We start from the raw sequence: 24921 nt of genomic DNA on the forward strand, positions 1-24921 counted from the left end.
CTGTCTACAGTGTGTGTGTGTGTGTGTGTATTTATATATATCTGTTCAGAGAGGGTGTATGGTTGTTGTGTGTTGTTCCCTCTGTCTACAGTGTGTGTGTGTGTATTTATATATATCTGTTCAGAGAGGGTGTATGGTTGCTGTGTGTTGTTCCCTCTGTCTACAGTGTGTGTGTGTGTATTTATATATATCTGTTCAGAGAGGGTGTATGGTTGTTGTGTCCGTCACAGTCACGTAGAAATATGTTGGGTGTTTCTTTCGTTGTTGTCGTGTTGGTCTTGTTGGTCCCAGCACTAAGGCTCTGGGCCCTACTACCTCAGGCCATGCTCACCCGACTAAAGGTATAGAGGAACTACACCTTACTAACGCAGACCCATGCTAAATATTGACTACATAAATAAATAACATCTAAATACAAAATAAATGAATACATAAACTAAAAGGGAAGAGGAACAGAAGACCTAAGCTAAATATAGACCAAATAAATAAATCTAAATATAGACCAAATAAATACATCTAAATATAGGCCAAATAAATACATCTAAATATAGACCAAATAAATACATCTAAATATAGGCCAAATAAATACATCTAAATATAGACCAAATAAATAAATCTAAATATAGACCAAATAAATAAAGCTAAATAGAGACCAAATAAATAAATCTAAATATAGACCAAATAAATAAATCTAAATATAGACCAAATAAATAAATCTAAATATAGACCAAATAAATACATCTAAATATAGGCCAAATAAATACATCTAAATATAGACCAAATAAATACATCTAAATATAGGCCAAATAAATACATCTAAATATAGACCAAATAAATAAATCGAAATATAGACCAAATAAATAAAGCTAAATAGAGACCAAATAAATAAATCTAAATATAGACCAAATAAATAAATCTAAATATAGACCAAATAAATAAATCTAAATATAGACCAAATAAATACATCTAAATATAGGCCAAATAAATACATCTAAATATAGACCAAATAAATAAATCTAAATATAGACCAAATAAATAAAGCTAAATAGAGACCAAATAAATAAATCTAAATATAGACCAAATAAATAAAGCTAAATATAGACCAAATAAATACATCTAAATATAGACCAAATAAATACATTAAATATAGACCAAATAAATAAAGCTAAATAGAGACCAAATAAATAAATCTAAATATAGACCAAATAAATAAAGCTAAATAGAGACCAAATAAATAAATCTAAATATAGACCAAATAAATAAAGCTAAATAGAGACCAAATAAATAAATCTAAATATAGACCAAATAAATAAAGCTAAATATAGGCCAAATAAATAAATCTAAATATAGGCCAAATAAATAAATCTAAATAGAGACCAAATAAATAAAGCTAAATATAGGCCAAATAAATAAATCTAAATATAGACCAAATAAATAAATAAAGCTAAATATAGACCAAATAAATAAAGCTAAATAAAGACCAAATAAATACATCTAAATATAGGCTTTACTTATGAATAAATGAACTAAAAAGGTAGAGGAACTTGACGTTTCTTAAGAATATCTGCTCACTGATCTCTGTGAGATCAGAGTGAGATATAAAATGTATATATATAGAAATATATATACAGTACCTGTCAAAAGTTTGGACACACCTACTCATTCCAGGGTTTTTCTTTATTTTTACTATTTTCTACATTGTAGAATAATAGTGAATACATCAAAACTATGAAATAATACATATGGAATCATGTAGTAAACAAAAGTGTTATACAAATAAAAATATATTTTATATTTGAAATTCTTTGCCTTGATGACAGCTTTGACTACTCTTGGCAGTTTCTCTCTTATGTTAGTCACTATCAGCCCATGTCAACAAACATTTTTTAGATGGGTAAATTAATCCAGCGACCTGTGGGTCACCATTTATTTTGTTAGTCACTCTCACTCAGATATCGTATTAAAAACTGCAAACATTTCTATTCACCCTGTGGCAAAATGTGTATAATTTCAGGAAATTGGTGTAAAACGGCAAAATCTTCTCTCCGCCCCATGCCAAAATGTGTAGAATTGCAGCAAACTTGCTTTAAAACGGCATTACATTTTTTTTCTCTCCGTTGTCAAGAGGGAGGCTGCTAAAATGTTTTGCTCACAAAGTGGGGGGGGCTAACAAAACAATTCTTAGGGCCCCCCAAAAGGATAGGGCAGCACTGACTGCATGTGTGGGTATGGATATACAGAGACCCACGAGCCACTCACAATGCATTCATATTTTTGTGGCCCCCATCAAGATCAGCCATTCCTGCTCCAGGGCTATGACAGCCGTGGAATTTTAAATGACGGTTATTGACCGCGGTCACCGTAACAACCGGGAGAATAGAAAATAAAATGTACTTGCGTTTTCTCCTCTCATCTGCTCCTGACTGTATTTTCTGCCATAGAAATGAAATGAAGAAAACGGGAGTACCCATTCAACTCAATGATGGCCGTCATTTTCTCTTCATCTCAAACAGCAAGTAACAAAGTCTGTGTTTACAAACTTTTAGAATGACAATTGTTCCTCAATGTAGCCCATTTGAAAAATCTTTCAAGCTTTCTCCCTTTCGATAACCACTCAGCGTGAAAGGGAGAGAAAAAATATCGTGCTCTGACCGGTGGAAAGGTCATAAAATAGGCCTACTTGATTACTTCTTATCCCTCGCGCAAATAGCCTCCAGCTGTGTCTGCCCGGAGCTCACTGGTGCTGGAAACTCTGAGGGTCCAGGATATGTTATACAATGTTGCTAGTTTGTTAGCACCAGCTTCAGACTGGACCAAGTTGATCCAACGTTTCAAGTTCCTTGCAGACAGGCCATGCTAGCCAATGTGATTTATTTTTATCAGGATGTTTTCTACCGCAGGCTGCAATGTTTTTATTGGTTGGCTTTATATAGGCTATTTTTACATAGTTGGCAATATAAGTTATTTTTAGATTTGTATAATTTTGATTTATATTTAGATAGAATTTGTATTAATCAGATGACAATGATTTTGAGCTACGAAGGCTTTATTATAAAAGAAATTAACTGTTCCACAAAAATGTGCATATGAAAATCATAACTGGCACGGCGGATCGGTAAAAATGGAAAGATAAATTGGCACTCCAAATGGAAAAGGTTGCTGACCCCAGGCGTAGCCTATTACTGGCAACTCGGGAGCGTAATGGCACAATTTGCGAAGTCCAGAAGCAGCGGGAGGCGGTGGTTTGGGAAGAGTTTTTTTTCTCTGGCTCCCTCGAGTCATTTGTGTTTCTTAATTATTTAATCACGGTGTGCTTAAAGCATCAGACAAGCTCAGTAGCCTACATATAGTAAAACAAATATTAACACATAGGTGTGTGTCTATATATGGAAAAACTCACGTTTTAAAATTTCGACCAGTCGATTGGTCGAAAGAACAGACGACTCTTGGTCGACAAAGATTTTTTGGGGGTCTGGGACATTACTACATTGCATGAGCCATATGATATCAGTTAACATACATTGATATATCCAAGATGGCGTAGCAGTTCAGACGTCCTGTCGTGTCCCGTGTATATATATATATATTTACATATTTTTTCTTCACTTATCTTTTTACATTTTTTTATTCTAAATACTCAACCTCAAAGCACTCTCCTGCAACCCGCCTCATCAATTAAAAAAAAAAAGAAAGTATTATTTACATCATCTGAATTCCACGACAGAAGCTAGCCAGAGGTTAGCCATTTTCACTGGCTAACGTTGAAGTTCAGCTAGCTACGGTTAGCTGTCCTCAGCTATCCATTAGCTCGAAAAGCTATCGCCAGTTTTTGTACAGCGCGACTCAGACCAGAGCATATCGGACCTATTCTCTCTCCTTTCCTCGATTTCTACCGCAGGCTCTGGACATTTACACCTGGATCTTGCAGCTAACTAGCTGCTACCTGAGTGACTATTGGCAACGTCGGTCTCGGAATTAACACACACTATTACGGAGCTAGCTAGCTAGCCAGCTGAAGAATTCCGTCAGCCACTCGTGGGCTACTCCTGAGCTAGCCAGCTGAAGTGTCTCCTGGGCTACAACTCACCTATCCTGACCCGTTTTACTGCCGATGCGGAGCCCCATTGGGTCTTCACGACTGGATCACCGACGTTATCTGCCCGAGGGAGTTGTCCAACTGGCCCCTCCGTCGCGACGTAACCTGATCGCCCATCTGCGGCCAGCTAATCGTTAGCTGTCTTTTCGGCTGCGATCTGAATAGGTCTGTCGGACACTTTTCTTGGGCCACTATAACTAACTATTTTGCCAACTTGGACAGGTCCCCCCTTCCACACGGAACCCCACTAACCCACAGACGGAAACGCACGAGGCGGCTAAAAACAGACCTCCCTCCCATCTTCCACCAGCTTGCTACCTATGGCCCGGCTAGCTGTCTGATTCTCACTGGACCCTCTGATCACTCGGCTAAGCATGCCTCTCCTTAATGTCAATATGCCTTGTCCATTGCTGTTCTGGTTAGTGTTTATTGGCTTATTTCACTGTAGAGCCTCTAGCCCTGCTCATTATACCTTATCCAACCTCTCAGTTCCTCCACCCACACATGCTATGACATCTTCTGGTTTCAATGATATTTCTAGAGACAATATCTCTCTCATAATCACTAAATGCCTAGGTTTACCTCCTCTGTACTCACATCCCACCATACCTTTGTCTGTACATTATACCTTGAAGCTATTTTATCGCCCCCAGATACCTGCTCCTTTTTCTCTCTATTCTGGACGTCACAGACGACCAATTCTTATAGCTTTTAGCCGTACCCTCATACTTATCCTTCTCTGCTCCGCTGGGGATGTAGAGGTGAATCCAGGCCCTTCAGTGCCTGGCTCCACACCTACTCCCCAGGCGCTCTCTTTTGATGACTTCTGTAACCGTAATAGCCTTGGTTTCATGCATGTTAACATTAGAAGCCTCCTCCCTAAGTTTGTTTTATTCACTGCTTTAGCACACTCTGCCAACCCGGATGTCCTAGCTGTGTCTGAATCTTGGCTTAGGAAGTCCACCAAAAACTGTGAAATCTTCATCCCTAACTACAACGTTTTCAGACAAGATAGAACGACCAAAGGGGGCGGTGTTGCAATCTACTGCAGAGATAGCTTGCAGAGTTCTGTCCTGCTATCCAGGTCTGTACCCAAACAATTTGAACTTCTACTTTTAAAAATCCACCTCTCCAAAAACAAGTCTCTCACCGTTGCCGCCTGCTATAGACCCCCCTCGGCCCCTAGCTGTGCTCTGGACACCATATGTGAACTGATTGCCCCCCATCTATCTTCAGAGCTCGTGCTACTAGGCGACCTAAACTGGGACATGCTTAACACCCCAGCCATTCTACAATCCAAGCTTGATGCCCTCAATCTCACACAAATTATTAATGAACCCACCAGGTACAACCCCAAAGCCGCAAACACTGGCACCCTCATAGATATCATCCTAACCAATGTGCCCTCTAATTACACCTCTGCTGTTTTCAACAAAGATCTCAGCGATCACTGCCTCATTGACTGCACCCGTAATGGGTCAGCGGTCAAACGACCTCCACTCATCACTGTCAAACGCTCCCTGAAACATTTCAACGAGCAAGCCTTTCTAATCGACCTGGCCCTGGTATCCTGGAAGGATATTGACCTCATCCCGTCAGTAGAGGATGCCTGGTTATTTTTTAAAAATGCCTTCCTCTCCATCTTAAATAAGCATGCCCCTTTCAAGAAATTTAGAACCAGGAACAGATATAGCCCTTGGTTCTCCCCAGACCTGACTGCCCTTAACCAACACAAAAATATCCTGTGGCGTTCTGCATTAGCATCGAACTGCCCCCCGCGATATGCAACTTTTTAGGGAAGTTAGAAACCAATACACACAGGCAGTTAGAAACGCCAAGGCTAGCTTTTTCAAACAGAAATTTGCTTCGTGCAACTCCAACTCTAAAAAGTTCTGGGACATTGTAAAGTCCATGGAGAATAAGAACACCTCCTCCCAACTGCCCACTGCACTGAGGATAGGAAACTCTGTCACCACCGATAAGCCCACTATAATTGAGAATTTCAATAAGCATTTTTCTACGGCTGGCCATGCTTTCCACCTAACTACCCCTACTGCATTCAACAGCACTGCACCCCCCACAGCTACTCGCCCAAGCCTCCCCCATTTCTCCTTCTCCCAAATCCATTCAGCTGATGTTCTGAAAGAGCTGCAAAATCTGGACCCCTACAAATCAGCTGGGCTTGACAATCTGGACCCTTTCTTTCTAAAATTATCTGCCGAAATTATTGCAACCCCTATTACTAGCCTGTTCAACCTCTCTTTCGTGTCGTCTGAGATTCCCATAGATTGGAAAGCAGCTGCTGTCATCCCCCTCTTCAAAGGAGGTGACACTCTTGACCCAAGTTGCTACAGACCTATATCCATCCTACCCTGCCTTTCTAAGGTCTTCGAAAGCCAAGTCAACAAACAGATTACCGACTATTTTGAATCCCACCGCAACCCCTCCGCTATGCAATCTGGTTTCAGAGCTGGTCATGGGTGCACCTCAGCCACGCTCAAGGTCCTAAACGACATCGTAACCGCCATCGATAAGAAACATTACTGTGCTGCCGTATTCATTGACCTGGCCAAAGCTTTTGACTCTGTTAATCACCACATCCTCATCGGCAGACTTAGTAGCCTTGGTTTCTCAAACGATTGCGTCGCCTGGTTCACCAACTACTTCTCTGACAGAGTTCAGTGTGTCAAATCGGAGGGCCTACTGTCTGGACCTCTGGCAGTCTCTATGGGGGTACCACAGGGTTCAATTCTTGGGCCAACTCTTTTCTCTGTATACATAAATGATGTCGCTCTTGCTGCTGGTGAATCTCTGATCCACCTCTACGCAGACGACACCATTCTGTATACTTCTGGCCCTTCTTTGGACACTGTGTTAACAACCCTCCAGACGAGCTTCAATGCCATTCAACTCTCCTTCCGTGGTCTCCAACTGCTCCTAAACACAAGTAAAAACTAAATGCATGCTCTTCAACCGATCGCTGCCTGCACCTGCCCGCCCATCCAGCATAACTTCTCTGGACGGTTCTAACTTAGAATTTGTGGACAACTACAAATACCTAGGTGTCTGGTTAGACTGTAAACTCTCCTTCCAGACTCACATCAATCATCTCCAATCCAAAGTGAAATCTAGAATTGGCTTCCTATTTCGCAACAAAGCATCCTTCACTCATGCTGCCAAACATACCCTCGTAAAACTGACCATCCTACCAATCCTCGACTTCGGCGATGTCATTTACAAAATAGCCTCCAATACCCTACTCAACAAGCTGGATGCAGTCTATCACAGTGCCATCCGTTTTGTCACCAAAGCCCCATATACAACCCACCACTGCGACCTGTATGCTCTCGTTGGCTGGCCTTCACTTCATCATCGTCGCCAAACACATTGGCTCCAGGTCATCTACAAGACCCTGCTAGGTAAAGTCCCCCCTTATCTCCGCTCACTGGTCACCATAGCAGCACCCACCTGTAGCACGCGCTCCAGCAGGTATATCTCTCTGGTCACCCCTAAAGCCAACTCCTCCTTTGGTCGTCTCTCCTTCCAGTTCTCAGCTGCCAATGATTGGAACGAACTACAAAAATCTCTAAAACTGGAAACACTTATCTCCCTCACTAGCTTTAAGCACCAGCTGTCAGAGCAGCTCACAGATCTCTGCACCTGTACATAGCCCATCTTTAATTGAGCCCAAACTACTACCTTTTCCCCTACTGTATTTATTTATTTTATTTATTTTGCTCCTTTGCACCATATTATTTATATTTTAACTTTTAACTTTCTTCAAACTACAAATCTACCATTCCAGTGTTTTTTCTTGCCATACTTTATTTACTTTGCCACCATGGCATTTTTTTGCCTTTACCTCCATTATCTCACATCATTTGCTCACATTGTATATAGTCTTATTTTTTTTTACTGCATCATTGATTGTATGTTGTTTTACTCCATGTGTAACTCTGTGTTTTTGTATGTTGTCGAACTGCTTTGCTTTATCTTGGCCAGGTCGCAATTGTAAATGAGAACTTGTTCTCAACTTGCCTACCTGGTTAAATAAAGGTGAAATAAATAAATAAATTGAATGAACATTCTACATTACCATGGAAATGAATGCATCACATTACCAGGCAGCCATTGCGAGTGTACCCATGAGTTTACCAGTCAAATTGCCAGGGTTAGAGGTTCCAACCCTGTTCTATTCATTATATTTATATGTATGCTGCTGCTGCAGGGAGGGGGGAGTTGCCTAGGCAACCGAAGACTCATTCACTACAACTCCTTGCTTGTTTCAGCACGTTGTTAAGAGTCCATGTTACTAAAGAAACAGACTCAACCGCGTGAATACCCAGCCGTCCCTTCTTCAGTCAGTTGTTAAGAGTCCATGTTACTAAAGAAACAGACTCAACCGCGTGAATACCCAGCCGTCCCATCTTCAGTCAGTTGTTAAGAGTCCATGTTACTAAAGAAACAGACTCAGCCGCGTGAATACCCAGCCGTCCCTTCTTCAGTCAGTTGTTAAGAGTCCATGTTACTAAACAAACAGACTCAACAGCGTGAATACCCAGCCGTCCCTTCTTCAGTCAGTTGTTAAGAGTCCATGTTACTAAAGAAACAGACTCAACTGCGTGAATACCCAGCCGTCCCTTCTTCAGTCAGTTGTTAAGAGTCCATGTTACTAAACAAACAGACTCAACCGCGTGAATACCCAGCCGTCCCTTCTTCAGTCAGTTGTTAAGAGTCCATGTTACTAAACAAACAGACTCAACCGCATGAATACCCAGCCGTCCCTTCTTCAGTCAGTTGTTAAGAGTCCATGTTACTAAACAAACAGACTCAACCGCGTGAATACCCAGCCGTCCCTTCTTCAGTCAGTTGTTAAGAGTCCATGTTACTAAAGAAACAGACTCAACCGCGTGAATACCCAGCCGTCCCTTCTTCAGTCAGTTGTTAAGAGTCCATGTTACTAAACAAACAGACTCAACCGCGTGAATACCCAGCCGTCCCTTCTTCAGTCAGTTGTTCGTTCCACCCCCAAAAAACATTTTTTTACGGTTATATAATTTTATCTTCATGACGGTGTTCATCCATAACAGTCGGTTACACGGTTATAAGGCGATTGTGCCAGCCTTAAAATGTACACACACACTGAAAGGACCCTTCCCCTCTACATCTCCCAGGCACAATATACCAACAGCAGACTATTTCAAGTTGACTAGATTTACCACCAATCTATTGAAGGAAAACAAACGTTGAGCCCTTTCTTGTCTACTGTAAGAGAACATCATTATCTATGACCCCATTGTCCACAAGAGGATTATTCATGTAAAAACATCACAATGTCACTAGTCACGACAAGACAAAAGCAGTAAATGTCACATGTTCTGAGCATGACATTCATCAAGCCATGTGGCGTCTTGTGAAATCCATTCTGCTACCAACATTGGCTTGTCTGTCATTGATTCCTTCTCATGTGTTTCTCTTCTCCTCTATTCTGAACCAGACTAATTATATCAGACCCACCATACAAAGCCATTACACAGGATCAATAGAACTACAAGCATTTGTTAACATCAGAAAATGTCATCACTGTGTGTGTGTGTGTGTGTGTGTGTGTGTGTGTGCGCGCGCAAAGGGCGCTAAATAATGTAAAGCCATTGCTTTATCTAATGCTACCCACCCCCATTTAAACCCCAATGCTTCAGTCAGAATCCTACCCCCACTGTGTGTGTGTGTGTGTGTGTGTGTGTGTGTGTGTGTGTGTGTGTGTGTGTGTGTGTGTGTGTGTGTGTGTGTGTGTGTGTGTGTGTGTGTGTGTGTGTGTGTGTGTGTGTGTGTGTGTATTTCCCCTTGATGGATGGTGGGGTGGAGCACAAAATCTGTGACACAGCCGGGGCTCTCGCTCCAAAGAGCTCTGAGAGGGAGAGAAGAGAGGGAAAGAGAGAGCGAGTGTATGGTATGTGAGTGAAAGCATTTATAGTGTGTCTGTGTGGAGTGGTGTGTACAAATGTGAATTGGTAAGCATCTCTTTACCCACTTGTAACCCTAACCCCAGTACCCCTCACCCTCCACCCCTTCCACTCTCCCAGCCCCAGACAGCCAGAGAGGAAGCCCTGTGGACTGGGGCTGTCGTCTGGTGCAGAGGTCCAGTGTCAGAGTGGAGCTCCAGACCCTAGAGACTTCGCCCTGCCGCTGTAACCCAAACCGCTGCACCCGGCCTGGGCTTAGCATACAGGGGGCAGGGGGGTAGAGGGTGAAGGGGACAAAGGGCCTGGGAGGCACTGCTGATTTGTCAATGAGATTAGATGGGGTTGATGGAGGGGGAGAGGGATGGGGTGGGGGGAGAGAAGGCTGGAGAGGGGGAAAGAGAGAAGCTTGAGAGGAGTGGGGCAAAAGAGGAGAGAGGGAATGGATGTTTGGGTGGAGGGAGGGAGAGCGAGAAGAGAAGGAGGGAGGGGGAGAGGGAGGAGGGAAGGAGGGAGGAGGAGAGGGAGGAGGGAAGGAGGGAGGAGGAGAGCGAGAAGGGAAGGAGGGAGGAGGAGAGAAGGGAAGGAGGGAGGGGGAGAGCGAGAAGAGAAGGAGGGAGGAAGAGAGCGAGAAGGGAAGGAGGGAGGAGGAGAGCGAGAAGGGAAGGAGGGAGGGGGAGAGGGAGGAGGAGAGCAAGAAGGGAAGGAGGGAGGAGGAGAGCGAGAAGGGAAGGAGGGAGGGGGAGAGGGAGGAGGAGAGCAAGAAGGGAAGGAGGGAGGAGGAGAGCGAGAAGGGAAGGAGGGAGGGAGGAGGGGGAGAGTGAGAAGAGAAGGAGGGAGGGAGGGAGGGAGGGGGAGAGCGAGAAGGAAAGGAGGGAGGGAGGAGGAGAGCGAGAAGGGAAGGAGGGAGGGAGGAGGAGAGCGAGAAGGGAAGGAGGGAGGGGGAGAGGGAGAAGAGAAGAGAAGGAGGGAGGGAGGGAGGGAGGGAGGGAGGGAGGGAGGGAGGGAGGGGGAGAGCGAGAAGGAAAGGAGGGAGGGAGGAGGAGAGCGAGAAGGGAAGGAGGGAGGGAGGAGGAGAGCGAGAAGGGAAGGAGGGAGGGGGAGAGGGAGAAGAGAAGGAGGGAGGGAGGGAGGGGGAGAGCGAGAAGGGAAGGAGGGAGGAGGAGAGCGAGAAGAGAAGGAGGGAGGGAGGAGGAGAGCGAGAAGGGAAGGAGGGAGGGGGAGAGGGAGGAGGAGAGCAAGAAGGGAAGGAGGGAGGAGGAGAGCGAGAAGGGAAGGAAGGAGGGAGAGAGCGAGAAGAGAGGGAGGGAGGGAGGAGGAGAGCGAGAAGGGAAGGAAGGAGGGAGAGAGCGAGAAGGAAAGGAGGGAGGGAGGAGGAGAGCGAGAAGGGAAGGAGGGAGGGAGGAGGAGAGCGAGAAGGGAAGGAGGGAGGGGGAGAGCGAGAAGAGAAGGAGGGAGGGAGGGAGGGGGAGAGCGAGAAGGGAAGGAGGGAGGGAGGAGGAGAGCGAGAAGGGAAGGAGGGAGGAGGAGAGCGAGAAGAGAAGGAGGGAGGGAGGAGGAGAGCGAGAAGGGAAGGAAGGAGGGAGAGAGCGAGAAGAGAGGGAGGGAGGGAGGAGGAGAGCGAGAAGGGAAGGAAGGAGGGAGAGAGCGAGAAGGAAAGGAGGGAGGGAGGAGGAGAGCGAGAAGGGAAGGAGGGAGGGAGGGGGAGAGCGAGAAGAGAAGGAGGGAGGGAGGGAGGGGGAGAGCGAGAAGGGAAGGAGGGAGGGAGGAGGAGAGCGAGAAGGGAAGGAGGGAGGGGGAGAGGGAGGAGGAGAGCAAGAAGGGAAGGAGGGAGGAGGAGAGCGAGAAGGGAAGGAGGGAGGGGGAGAGCGAGAAGAGAGGGAGGGAGGAGGAGAGCGAGAAGGGAAGGAAGGAGGGAGAGAGCGAGAAGAGAGGGAGGGAGGGAGGAGGAGAGCGAGAAGGGAAGGAAGGAGGGAGAGAGCGAGAAGAGAGGGAGGGAGGGAGGGGGAGAGCGAGAAGGGAAGGAGGGAGGGAGGGGGAGAGCGAGAAGAGAGGGAGGGAGGAGGAGAGCGAGAAGGGAAGGAAGGAGGGAGAGAGCGAGAAGAGAGGGAGGGAGGGAGGAGGAGAGCGAGAAGGGAAGGAAGGAGGGAGAGAGCGAGAAGAGAGGGAGGGAGGGAGGGGGAGAGCGAGAAGGGAAGGAGGGAGGGAGGGGGAGAGCGAGAAGAGAGGGAGGGAGGGAGGGGGAGAGCGAGAAGGGAAGGAGGGAGAGAGTGAGAAGAGAGGGAGGGAGGGAGGGAGGAGGAGAGCGAGAAGAGAGGGAGGGGGAGGAGAGAAAATAAAGAGTGAGAGAGGAGCTAGAGGGGGTGGAGATTAACGGATGGCTCCACTTTCAGCAGTTGTAATTGGCAGAGGAGAGTGCCAAGTCATTCAAGAGGTGTGGTGGTGTGTGTGTGTGTGTGTGTGTGTGTGTGTGTGTGTGTGTGTGTGTGTGGTGTGTGTTGGTGTGTGTGTGTGTGTGTGTGTGTGTGTGTGTGTGTGTGTAGGGGAAGTATGGGCCTTCACGAAGCTCAGACAGAGGGAAGCAAGAATGTGAGAGGTCTATTCAAACAAAACTAGATTCCAGGTTTCCAGGTTTCTCCCCAAAACAGTAAGACAGTTAGCAAAAATAGTAGCGAAAGAGAGAAAGAAAGAGAGTGGGAGAAGGGAGGGGAGAAAAGAGGGAGAAGAGGGAAAGAGAGGAAAGAGGGAGGAAGAGGAGAAAACTACTGAGAGAAAGGATGAGGGAGAGAAAAGGGGACAGAGAGGAAAGAGGGAGGACAAAGAGGGGAGGGGAAAGAGGGAGAGAAAGAAAGGGAGGAAGAGGAGAGAGAAGGAGAGAGGAGGAGGAAAGAAAGAGGGAGAAAAAGAGAGAAAGAGGGAGAAAGAGAAAGAGAGAAAGAGGGAGAAAAAGAGGGAGAAAGAGAAAGAGGGAGAAAAAGAGAGAGAAAGAGAGAGAAAAAGAGAAAGAGGGAGAAAGAGAGAAAGATGGAGAGATAGATCTTACCAGTTTGCTATAGTGATACTTGCAGTAGCCACAGTACTTGACGTTGTCTGCGTCCGACCCTGCTCCTCACACAACAACCCAGCAAACTGGGCACTGAGGAGAGGAGAGAGAGGAAGTGTCAAGAGAAAGAAGGGGCTAGAGATATGTGTCAAAAAATGAAAAGAGACTCAAGACAGAGAGAGATGATGTATTAAATATGTTAACAGATAGACAGTAATGTCTTTTTTGCTGTGTTAATAAAGTTGTAGATATTTTAATGTGGCTCACAATGTGAACATGTGTTAATAAAGCTGGAGGTATTTGAAAGGGGCTGGCTCACCATGTGACGTGGAAGGCTTGTCGGCAGCCATGTTTGTTACAGGTCATGCAGGCTCCGGTGGCAGCTTTACTCTCTCTGCCCTGGTCCTCACAGATATAACACGTCTACACACACACACACACACACACACACAGAGGAAACACATCCAGTCACACACTCAGAAATGTAGGGACAGAGTGAAGTGTGTGTGCGTGTGTGTGTGTGTGTGTGTGTGTGTGTGTGTGTGTGTGTGTGTGTGTGTGTGTGTACCTTGTTGTAGCGATCGTGGGGGACAGATTGCAGTACGATCGGTTCCATGGTGGAGACGTTAGCAAACTCCACTTCAGGGATGTAGAGGGCACACACCACATGGGCCCAACCTACACACACACACAGAGAGAGAGAGAGAGAGTAAACCTCAGCACACACATAACTTATTGAAAACACCCACCACTTGGGCCCAAAGGGCAGATATACACATAATCCCCTTCAATTTCAATCCATGTGTGGAGCCGCGTAACTAGAGCAGGAAAGAGCCAGTTGAACGAGAGGTCAGATAGTGGTGAATCCTTCCTCTCTCCCTCCCTCCGTTTTCTCTCTGTTCCCTCAGTTCCAGAAACAACAACACGCTTCAACTTACAGTTGAACCCCTGACCTGCCTTTGACCTCCCCAGGGGACAAGGGGGAGGAGGATGGGTGGGAGGAGAGTGGGAGGGGGGTGTGTCAGGGTGATGTTGTTTTGAAGTCCCTCCAAGAATTTGGCAGAGGACAATAAAACAGGGCCATAAAACAACACAGAGCCCCCCCATAGACACACCACGGTTTCCGTTATGAAAATGTGGCACTGGACATTTGACCGGCAGCATTTTAATTTCCCGGTCATTTGAGAAAGTTGACCATTTATCAATATGCATTGGGTGGGTAACCTGATTAGGGCATCTACACACGCTGCTCAGAATAACAGAAATCACATTTAGAATATGGTCATTCATATAAACAGGACATGCAAGTCGAGGATTCAATGAGGTGTGTCTTCACTTTAAGGTGTTAGAATAACTGTTCACATGTACTTTTCCTCAACAAGACCAGTAAGGATCAGCAGAATCACTAGCCTATGCATAAATGGCGTGTGAGTTTCACATTTGGGGAAGCACCCCCCTACCCCCAAAAAAAACATTCCATACATCATCGCATTTGTATACTTATGCTAGACAGCCTGCTATTCGTAATGTGATGAGTAGATTGGATAATTATCATTTAGGCTAATAATATAACTCAATCACTGATTGCAAAAAAGACAATTCAATGAATGGCTGAGCGCATATAGCATAGAGGACGCGGCAGGTAGCCAGCGGTGAGCGGTGGGCCAGTAACCGAAAGGTCGCTGGTTCGAATACCCAAGCCGACAAAGTGAAAAACCTGTCAATGTGCCTACCCTTGAGCAAGGCACTTGACCCTAATTTGTTCCAGGGGTGCCATACTACTATGGCCGACCATGTAAAACAACACATCTCACTGCACCTATCCAGTGTATGTGACAATAAATCTTATTTTAAATTAGTATTTTTATGAGATATGTTTCTTCTTTCTTTGAAAAAAATGTAAAACCCATTTTATTCTACTACACTTTACAGTGCCTTTGGAAAGAATTCAGATCTCTTCAATATTTCCACATTTTGTTACTTTAGAGTCTTATTCTAAAATGGATTAAATTGTGTTTTTCCCTCATCAATCTTCACACAATACCCCTTAATGACAAAGCAAAAATGGGTTTCTATAAAGTTTTGCAAATATATAAAAAATAAAACCGGAAATATCACATTTACATAAGTATTCAGACCCTTTACTCAGTACTTAATGAAGCACCTTTGTCAGTGATTACAGCCTCAAGTCTTCTTGGTTATGACGCTACAAGCTTGACACACCTGTATTTGGGGAGTTTGTCCCATAGTTCTCTGCAGATCCTCTCAAGCTCTGTCAGGTTGGATGGGGAGCGTTGCTGCACAACTATTTTCAGGTCTCTCCAGAGATGTTAGATTGGGTTCAAGTCCGGGCTCTGGCTGGGCCACTCAAGGACATTCTGAGACTTTGTCAAGAAAACACTTCTGCGTTGTCTTGGATGTGTGCTTAGGATTGTCCTGTTGGAAGGTGAACCTTCGCCCCAGTCTGAGGTCCTGATCGCTCTGAAGGTTTTGATCAACGATCTCTCTGTACTTTGCTCCATTCATATTTTCCTGGATACGGACTAGTTTCCCAGTCCCTGCCACTGACAAAAATCCCCACAGCATGATGCTGCCACCACCATGCTTCACCATAGGGATGGTGCCAGGTTTCATCCAAACATAACGTTTGGCATTCAGGGCATAGAGTACAATCTTGGTTTCATCAGACCAGATAATCTTGTTTCTTGTGGTCTGAGAGTCTTTAGGTGCCTTTTGGCAAACTCCAAGCAGGCTGTCATGTGCCTTTTACTGAGGAATGGCTTCCGTCTAGCCACTCTAACATAAAGGCCTGGTTGGTGGAGTGCTGCAGAGATGGTTCTCCCATCTCCACAGAGGAACTCTGGAGCTCTGTCAGAGTGACCATCGGGTTTTTTGGTCACCTCCCTGACCAAGGCCCTTCTCCCCGTTTGCTCAGTTTGGCTGGGCGGCCAGCTCTAGGTTAAAACCTTCTTCCATTTAAGAATGATGGAGGCCACAATTCCTTCAACCTCATGTCTTGGTTTTTGCCCTGACATGCACTGTCAACTGTGGGACCTTAAATAGACAGGTGTGTGCCTTTCCAAATCATTCAATCAATTGATTTTACCACAGGTGGACTCCACTCAAGTTGTAGAAACATCAAGGATGATCAATGGAAACAGGATGCACCTGAGCTCAATTTCGAGTCTCATAGCAAAGGGTCTGAATACTTATGTAAATAAGGTATTTATGTTTTCAAAATATGAATAAATGTTCAAACATTTCTACAAACCTGTTTTTGCTGTGTTACTATGGGGTATTCTGTGTAGATCAGTCATTCCCAAACTTTTTATAGTCCCGTACCCCTTCAAACATTCAACCTCCAGCTGCGTACCCCCTCTAGCACCACGGTCAGCGCACTCTCAAATGTTGTTTTTTCCCATCATTATAAGCCTGCCACACACACAATACACAATACATTTATTAAACATAAGAATGAGTGTGAGTTGTCGTCGCAACCCGGCTCATGGGAAGCGACAAAGAGCTCTTATAGAACCAGGGCACAAATAATAATAATCAATAATCTTGTTCTTTATTTAGCCATCTTACATATAAAACCTTATTTGTTCATCGACAATTGTGCATAACTCACCACAGGTTAATGATAAGGGTGTGCTTGAAAGGATGCACATAACTCTGCAATGTTGGGTTGTATTGGAGTCTCAGTCTTAAATCATTTTCCACACAGTCTGCCTGTATTTAGTTATGCTAGTGAGGGCCGAGAACCCACTCTCACATAGGTACGTGGTTGCAAAGGGCATCAGTGTCTTAACAGCGCGATTTGCCAAGGCAGGATACTCTGAGCGCAGCCCTATCCAGAAATCTGGCAGTGGCTTCTGATTAAATTACATTTTCACAGAACCGCTTGTTGCATTTTGGATGAGGCTCTCTTGTTCAGATATCAGTAAGTGGACTGGAGGCAGGGCATGAAAGGGATAACGAGAATCCAGTTGTTCATGTCATCCATTTCGGAAAGTACCTGTGTAATAGTGCACCCAACTCACTCAGGTGCTTCGCTATATCACATTTGACATTGTCCGTAAGCTTGAGTTCATTTGCACACAAACAAATCTTACAATTATGGAAAGACCTGTGTGTTGTCCAACTTCTTAAATCATAGCCTCAATTTTGTCCCGCACATTGAATATAGTTGCGGAGAGTGCCTGTAATCCTAGATTCAGATCATTCAGGTGAGAAAAAGCATCACCCAGATAGGCCAGTCGTCTGAGAAACTCGTCATCATGCAAGCGGTCAGAAAATAAAACTTTAAGCTTGACTCTCAATTCAAAAAAACGTGTCAATACTTTGCCCCTTGATAACCAGCACACTTCTGTATGTTGTAAAAGTGTTACATGGTCACTGCCCATATCATTGCATAATGCAGAAAATACACAAGAGTTCAGGGACCTTGCTTTAACAAAGTGAACCATTTTCACTGTAGTGTCCAAAACTTTTTTAAGCTGTCAGGCATTCCCTTGGCAGCAAGAACCTCTTGGTGGATGCTGCAGTGTACCCAAGTGGCGTCGGGAGCAACTGCTTGCTACCTATATTTGACAATGTGTTGTTATATCGCTGAACACTTGATGGTTTAAAAAAAAATTGGCAGTGAAATGAGGCTACTCAGGCGAGAGAAAAAACTCACCCAAATGTATAGCCCCGTTGGTAAATATAAATGGACTGTTTGAAAATGTGAAGAAAAAAAATGTACAATTTTTTTTTTAATATGAATCACATTTTTATTTGGCGTACCCCGACGGCATTGCGCGTACCCTTGGGGGTAATACCTGGTGTAGATTGATGACAAAATAAAAAATGTAATAATACATTTTAGAATAAGGCTGTAACGTAACAAAATGTAGAAAAAGTCAAGGAGTCTGAATACTTTCCGAATGCACTGTATATGACTGAAGACGAGCAGAATCTTTTTTAACAACAAATTACAGGGTAGCCTTCTCTGCTGACTGACAAAAGATCAATAAAAACGACATTGTCCATGTAATAGGCCTATGAGAAGGGGAGACACAAACAGAATATGACGTCCATCTAAACTAGGAGGAGGCCTCCCGAGAGGCGCAGCGGTTGCATTTTGACTTCTCACTGACAGCTGCAACTCAACAATCATCCATTTTAGGGATGCACAATATATCAATGAACATTTCGGAATTGGCCGATATAAAAATGCTAACATTGGTATCGGCCCGATGTCTAGTTTAACGCCGATGTTAAAAACTGATGTCAAAGCTGCCGTGCATACCTATATATGTTTTTTTGTTTTTTTTACCTTTATTTAACTAGGCAAGCCAGTAAAGAACAAATTCTTATTTACAATGACAGCCTAGGAACATTGGGTTAACTGCCTTGTTCAGGGGCAGAACGACAGAGTTTCAACTTATCAGCTCGGAGATTTGATATAGCAACCTATATAAAGTAGGTACATGATATAATGACGCCACGTAAAATTTTGCGCTAAAATTGCAATACAGCATCCGTAACCTAGCCCACAATGTCTGCTGTGTGGATCGAGCAGTCAACAAGTCGAGCAGTCAGAGTAAGAACATTTCAGCGAGACAACTCAAAGGTGAAATCCATTAAAGCCAAGATAATGGAATTCATTGCCCTTGACAATCAACCGTTTTCTGTCGTGGGTGATGTTGGCTTTCGCTGACTGGTCGAGCACCGGTACACACTACCAAGTGTGCTATTATTCAGATGTTGCCCTACCGGAGTTACACAGTAATAGCATCACTGCTATTAGCTTCACGACATACATACTACGGAACACCGTTTACGTGTCAAAAAAGATACAGTAGCAAAACTGTACAAAAAAGTCTGCAAACAAGCAAACACCAGCCACGAATGATGTGTTTACTATACCGCATTGGTAATAAAGCATAATTTGTTTGAACAGCAACTTCTGGGGTAGCTAGCTTTGGCTTGGTACCTAGCTAGCACCAATACAACCAGCTTGAAAACAATGACCAGTAGAAACTGCAGTCATTTTCATTATTCTTAACAATGATTTAGGAATGCTTGTGAGTAAGTATTAGCTAGGTTGCCACTTGTTGTTCACCTATTGAAATTGAACTTCAGTTCATGAAAATAAATGGCTAGCCAGCTACTTAACCCTGTTGCCCAAAGCTAACGTTATAAGCAGCCAGCTAGCTTCATCTGGCTAGTGACGCTCGACTGGACCGGAATTATATGTTGTGAAGCTAGCCACAATAAGGATTAGGCACAATAGTGGAATTTGTGGGGTGCCTTCAAAATAAAAGTGTGTCATTGACAGTGACGAAATGAATATAAATAGTAGAATTATGCCATACTTTATTTTGAAGGCTAACCGCAAAGTCCACTATTGTGGCTAATCCTTATTGTGGCTAGCTTCACATAGATGGGTCCGACCACCATTAATCAAATATGAACAGTCTTATAAATTAGGGTTATTTTAGATGATGACACCTAGCTAGATAGTTAGCTAGCTAGCTATAGCTACTGAAACAGATTGTCGTTTTGCTATGTTTTTGGGGAAGAAAATTGTTTGCATCCATGAGCTAGCTAGCTATCTTTTTAAAATGTTTATTATGACCAGCACTGTTGGTGCGCGAGACAACTTTACCAGCATCATAGCATACGTATCGATGAATCGTTGTCACATATGAAATACGAGTGATAGTGTAATCAATGTGTAATAACGTAAAAAATGTATGAATGCATTAAATTCTTATGTGATGGGCAGTCATATTCAGATCCTGGTTGGTCAACAAGCTTATTTGTCTGTATCTTTTTTGACACGAGAAGACCCAAACGGCGTTCCATAGAAATCCAGGTTGAGAATGAAACTACTGAAGAAATTAACAAAACTGCAACGCAAGTAAGTAATATAGCCTGGATTCGAACCAGGGACTGTAGTGACGCCTCTTGCAATGAGATACAGTGCTTTAGACCACTGCGTCTGTGTGTGTGTTCACTATTTAACTGTACTAGAATGCTTAAAAAATTTGTCAAGGAAAATATCGGTATCTTTTTTTTCATTAAGGAAAATATCAGAATCGTATTTTTCGGTAAGGAAAATATTGGATATCGGTGCATCACTAATCTATTTCGTTTTTGCCTTTTCCTTCCGACTGTAGGCAACGCAATTTAAAACAATCCACATTTTTATTTTGTAGGCTAGGGGAAGCGAATGATCCTCTGTGGCCAAATCATGCTTTAGTAGCCTATTTTGAATGATTTGATTTATTTCTATATGAACAGGAGTAGGCTAATTAGGCTAAATAATTTTGGCAATTTAATTCAATTGACTTAAGGAAAGTTTAGCTTCCCCTAGCCTTATGGACACGCCACCTATGAGCCTATGTCAATCTACTGTCCCACATAAAAGAAAAGTTGACCTATTCTATTGGTCAGTTTGGAGAGAGAAATAGCCCAAAGACTCTGGGACAGTTATGGGGTGATAGATCCCACATTTACACAACCAGTATAAAGCTACCGTAAATTCCGGACTATAAGCCGCAACTTTTTTCCCAGGCTTTGAACCTCGCGGCTTAAACAATGACGCGGCTAATATATGGACTTTTCCCGCTTTCATTTTTGTATTTTTTTGTATTTTTTTTAAACCCATTCTGTGACGTGCTCAGTTTTTTGGCGGCATGAAGCTTTCATTAGGCCAATGAAATTGCCGGATGGGTTACGGTCAAACAACTTTTTTGTTTACTGTTTAGATTAAATCGAGCGCTCTCAAACTTCCCATCATTCTGATTACGGTAGTCATTTTGTCACCCTCATCATGGCAAAGACACGGAGAAATGCATATGATGCAGCTTTCAAGTTGAAGGCGATTGATCTGGCTGTTGGAAAAGGAAATAGAGCTTCTGCACGGGAGCTTGGTCTTAATGAGTCGATAAGACGTTGGAAACAGCAGCGTGAGGAATTGACTCAGTGCAAAAAGACAACTAAAGCTTACTGCTAGTTTTATATTTTTGTTAAAAGCCGTGTTTCGTTAAAGCCTGTGTAAAGTTCATTTGTTTCAATGTACCGGTAGGCACCTGCGGCTTATAGACATGTGCGGCTTATTTATGTTAAAAAAATAATAATAATATATTCAGTGGGTGTGGCTTATATTCAGGTGCGCTTAACAGTCTGGAAATTACGGTACATAAAAACAAAAAACATTTTTCGAAAATCTGGTGCAACACACATCAGAACATTTTGCTTAAAATGTCGGTTCTGCGCGAATGTGTATTTGGCAACTGGAAAATGACAGGAAGTTGACAACCAATAAAAGATGAGAGAAACAGGTTACTGGTTTCAGTGGCATATGGAAGTCTTTATGAAACAACAGGTTACTGGTTTCAGTGGCATATGGAAGTCTTTATGAAACAACAGGTTAGTGGTTTCAATGGCATATGGAAGTCTTTATAAAACAACAGGTTACTGGTTTCAATGGCATATGGAAGTCTTTATGAAACAACAGGTTACTGGTTTCAATGGCATATGGAAGTCTTTATAAAACAACAGGTTACTGGTTTCAATGGCATATGGAAGTCTTTATAAAACAGGTTACTGGTTTCAATGGCATATGGAAGTCTTTATAAAACAGGTTACTGGTTTCAATGGCATATGGAAGTCTTTATAAAACAGGTTACTGGTTTCAATGGCATATGGAAGTCTTTATAAAACAACAGGTTACTGGTTTCAGTGGCATATGGAAGTCTTTATGAAACAACAGGTTACTGGTTTCAGTGGCATATGGAAGTCTTTATGAAACAACAGGTTACTGGTTTCAGTGGCATATGGAAGTCTTTATGAAACAACAGGTTAGTGGTTTCAATGGCATATGGAAGTCTTTATAAAACAACAGGTTACTGGTTTCAATGGCATATGGAAGTCTTTATAAAACAGGTTACTGGTTTCAATGGCATATGGAAGTCTTTATAAAACAGGTTACTGGTTTCAATGGCATATGGAAGTCTTTATAAAACAGGTTACTGGTTTCAATGGCATATGGAAGTCTTTATGAAACAACAGGTTACTGGTTTCAATGGCATATGGAAGTCTTTATAAAACAGGTTACTGGTTTCAATGGCATATGGAAGTCTTTATGAAACAACAGGTTACTGGTTTCAGTGGCATATGGAAGTCTTTATGAAACAACAGGTTACTGGTTTCAGTGGCATATGGAAGTCTTTATAAAACAACAGGTTACTGGTTTCAATGGCATATGGAAGTCTTTATGAAACAACAGGTTACTGGTTTCAATGGCATATGGAAGTCTTTATAAAACAACAGGTTACTGGTTTCAATGGCATATGGAAGTCTTTATGAAACAACAGGTTACTGGTTTCAGTGGCATATGGAAGTCTTTATGAAACAACAGGTTACTGGTTTCAGTGGCATATGGAAGTCTTTATGAAACAACAGGTTACTGGTTTCAGTGGCATATGGAAGTCTTTATGAAACAACAGGTTACTGGTTTCAATGGCATATGGAAGTCTTTATAAAACAACAGGTTACTGGTTTCAGTGGCATATGGAAGTCTTTATAAAACAACAGGTTACTGGTTTCAGTGGCATATGGAAGTCTTTATAAAACAACAGGTTACTGGTTTCAGTGGCATACGGAAGTCTTTATGAAACAACAGGTTACTGGTTTCAGTGGCATACGGAAGTCTTTATAAAAGAACAGGTTACTGGTTTCAGTGGCATACGGAAGTCTTTATAAAACAACAGGTTACTGGTTTCAGTGGCATATGGAAGTCTTTATGAAACAACAGGTTACTGGTTTCAGTGGCATATGGAAGTCTTTATAAAACAACAGGTTACTGGTTTCAGTGGCATATGGAAGTCTTTATAAAACAACAGGTTACTGGTTTCAGTGGCATATGGAAGTCTTTATGAAACAACAGGTTACTGGTTTCAGTGGCATATGGAAGTCTTTATAAAACAACAGGTTACTGGTTTCAGTGGCATATGGAAGTCTTTATGAAACAACAGGTTACTGGTTTCAGTGGCATATGGAAGTCTTTATAAAACAGGTTACTGGTTTCAGTGGCATATGGAAGTCTTTATAAAACAACAGGTTACTGGTTTCAGTGGCATATTGAGGTCTTCATTTAAAAAAAAATTGCCTCCACGGATTTTGCCTCGGCTACTTTGAAGCAAGGTAAAACATGCCTCAATTTATGTAGTAAAACATTCAGGTTTCAAACAAAGTAGCTTTATGTTTTCAAAATGCATATTGCCTCCAGCTCATTGCAAAGTGGTCTGTGATACGCTGATGAAGCCTACCTTCCGTTGCCAATGCATTTGAATGGCGAATTGGAAGTGCATTTCAATTACCAGTTGAGAAATATGAACAATACCTCTTTTTAAATCGTGACCCAAGCTTTGTTTTTTTTGTTTTTACACATGATTGCATTTAGAAATGTTGTGCAATGATTGGACTTATGAAAGCGCTGTCTGATAAGGGCTCTGTATCTGTATGCTGTGAGCATGTGATTAAACTGAGACGTGTTTGTAACGGGCCTACATTCAATATGCCATGCTGTGAGAGTGGAATTAAAAATGAAAAGCTGAAATGTCTTGAGTATTCAACACATTTATTATGGAAAGCCTACATAAGTTCAGGAGTAAGCATTTGCTTAACAAGTCACATAATAAATTGCATGGACTCACTGTGTGCAAAAAAGGGACCTTACAGATAAAAAATACCTGTAAGGTCCCTCAGTCGAGCAGTGAATTTCAAACACAGATTCAACCACAAAGACCAAAAGAAGGGCTCCTATTGGTAGAAAAAATTAAAAAGCAGATATTGAACATCCCTTTGAGCATGGTGAAGTTATTAATTACACTTTGGATGCTGTATTAATACACCCAGTCACTACAAAGATACAGGCGTCCTTCCTAACTCCACTCATGGATTTCACCATGAGGCCAATGGTGACTTTAAAACAGTTTGAGTTTAATGGCTGTGGTAGGAAGAAAAGTGAAGGTGGATCAACAACATTGTAATCATTCCACAATACTAACCGAATTGAGAGAGAGACAAAAGGAAGCCTGTACAGAATAAAAATATTCCAAAACATGCATCCTGTCTGCAACCAGGCACTTAAGTAATGCTGCAAAACATTTAGCAAAGCAATTCACTTTTGGTCCTGAATACAAAGTTTGGGTCAAATCCAATACAACACATTACTGAGTACCACTCTCCATATTTTCAAGCATAGTGTTGGCTGCATCTTGTTATGGGTATGCTTGTAATAGTTAAGAACTGGGGCATTTTTCAGGATAAAATAAGAAACAATGGCCTCCCAAGTGGCACAGCGGTCTAAGACATTGCAGAGCTTGAGGAGTCATTACAGATCCGGGTTTGATCCCAGGCTGTGTCACAACCGGATGTGACCGGGAGTCCCAAAGGGCGGCGCACAATTGGCCCAGCGTCGTCCGGGTTAGGGGAGGGTTTGGCCAGGGGGGCTTTACTTGGCTCATCGCACTCTAGCGACTCCTTGCGGCGGGCCGGGCACCTGCAGGCTGACATCGGTCGTCAGTTGAACAGTGTTTCCTCCGACACATTGGTGCAGCTGGCTACTTAAGAAGCGCAGTTTGGCGGGTCATGTTTCGGAGGACGTATGACTCGACCTTTGCCTCTCCTGAGCCTGTCGGGGAGTTGCAGCGATGAGACAAGATCAAAATTGGGGAGAGAAAGGGGGTAAAATACAGAATTTAAATTGAAAAAAAATGACAGAATGGAGCTAAGCATAGGCAAAATCCTAGAGGAATACCTGG

General features: G+C 43.2%; 1 protein-coding gene across 1 annotated transcript in view; it reads right to left on the reverse strand.

Moving 5' to 3' along the window:
• The window catches only part of LOC115195421 (protein AF-10-like), a gene marked incomplete in the record, with an annotated part of 77746 nt that overhangs the window by 33902 nt on the left and 18923 nt on the right, over positions 1-24921 (reverse strand). The window contains 4 exon segments of the mRNA XM_029755257.1: positions 13100-13155; positions 13158-13192; positions 13419-13522; positions 13668-13777. Coding sequence (XP_029611117.1) covers positions 13100-13155; positions 13158-13192; positions 13419-13522; positions 13668-13777 — 305 coding nt within the window.

The sequence above is a fragment of the Salmo trutta genome, chromosome 6, assembly GCF_901001165.1.
Source record: "Salmo trutta chromosome 6, fSalTru1.1, whole genome shotgun sequence".
NCBI lineage: Eukaryota > Metazoa > Chordata > Actinopteri > Salmoniformes > Salmonidae > Salmo > Salmo trutta.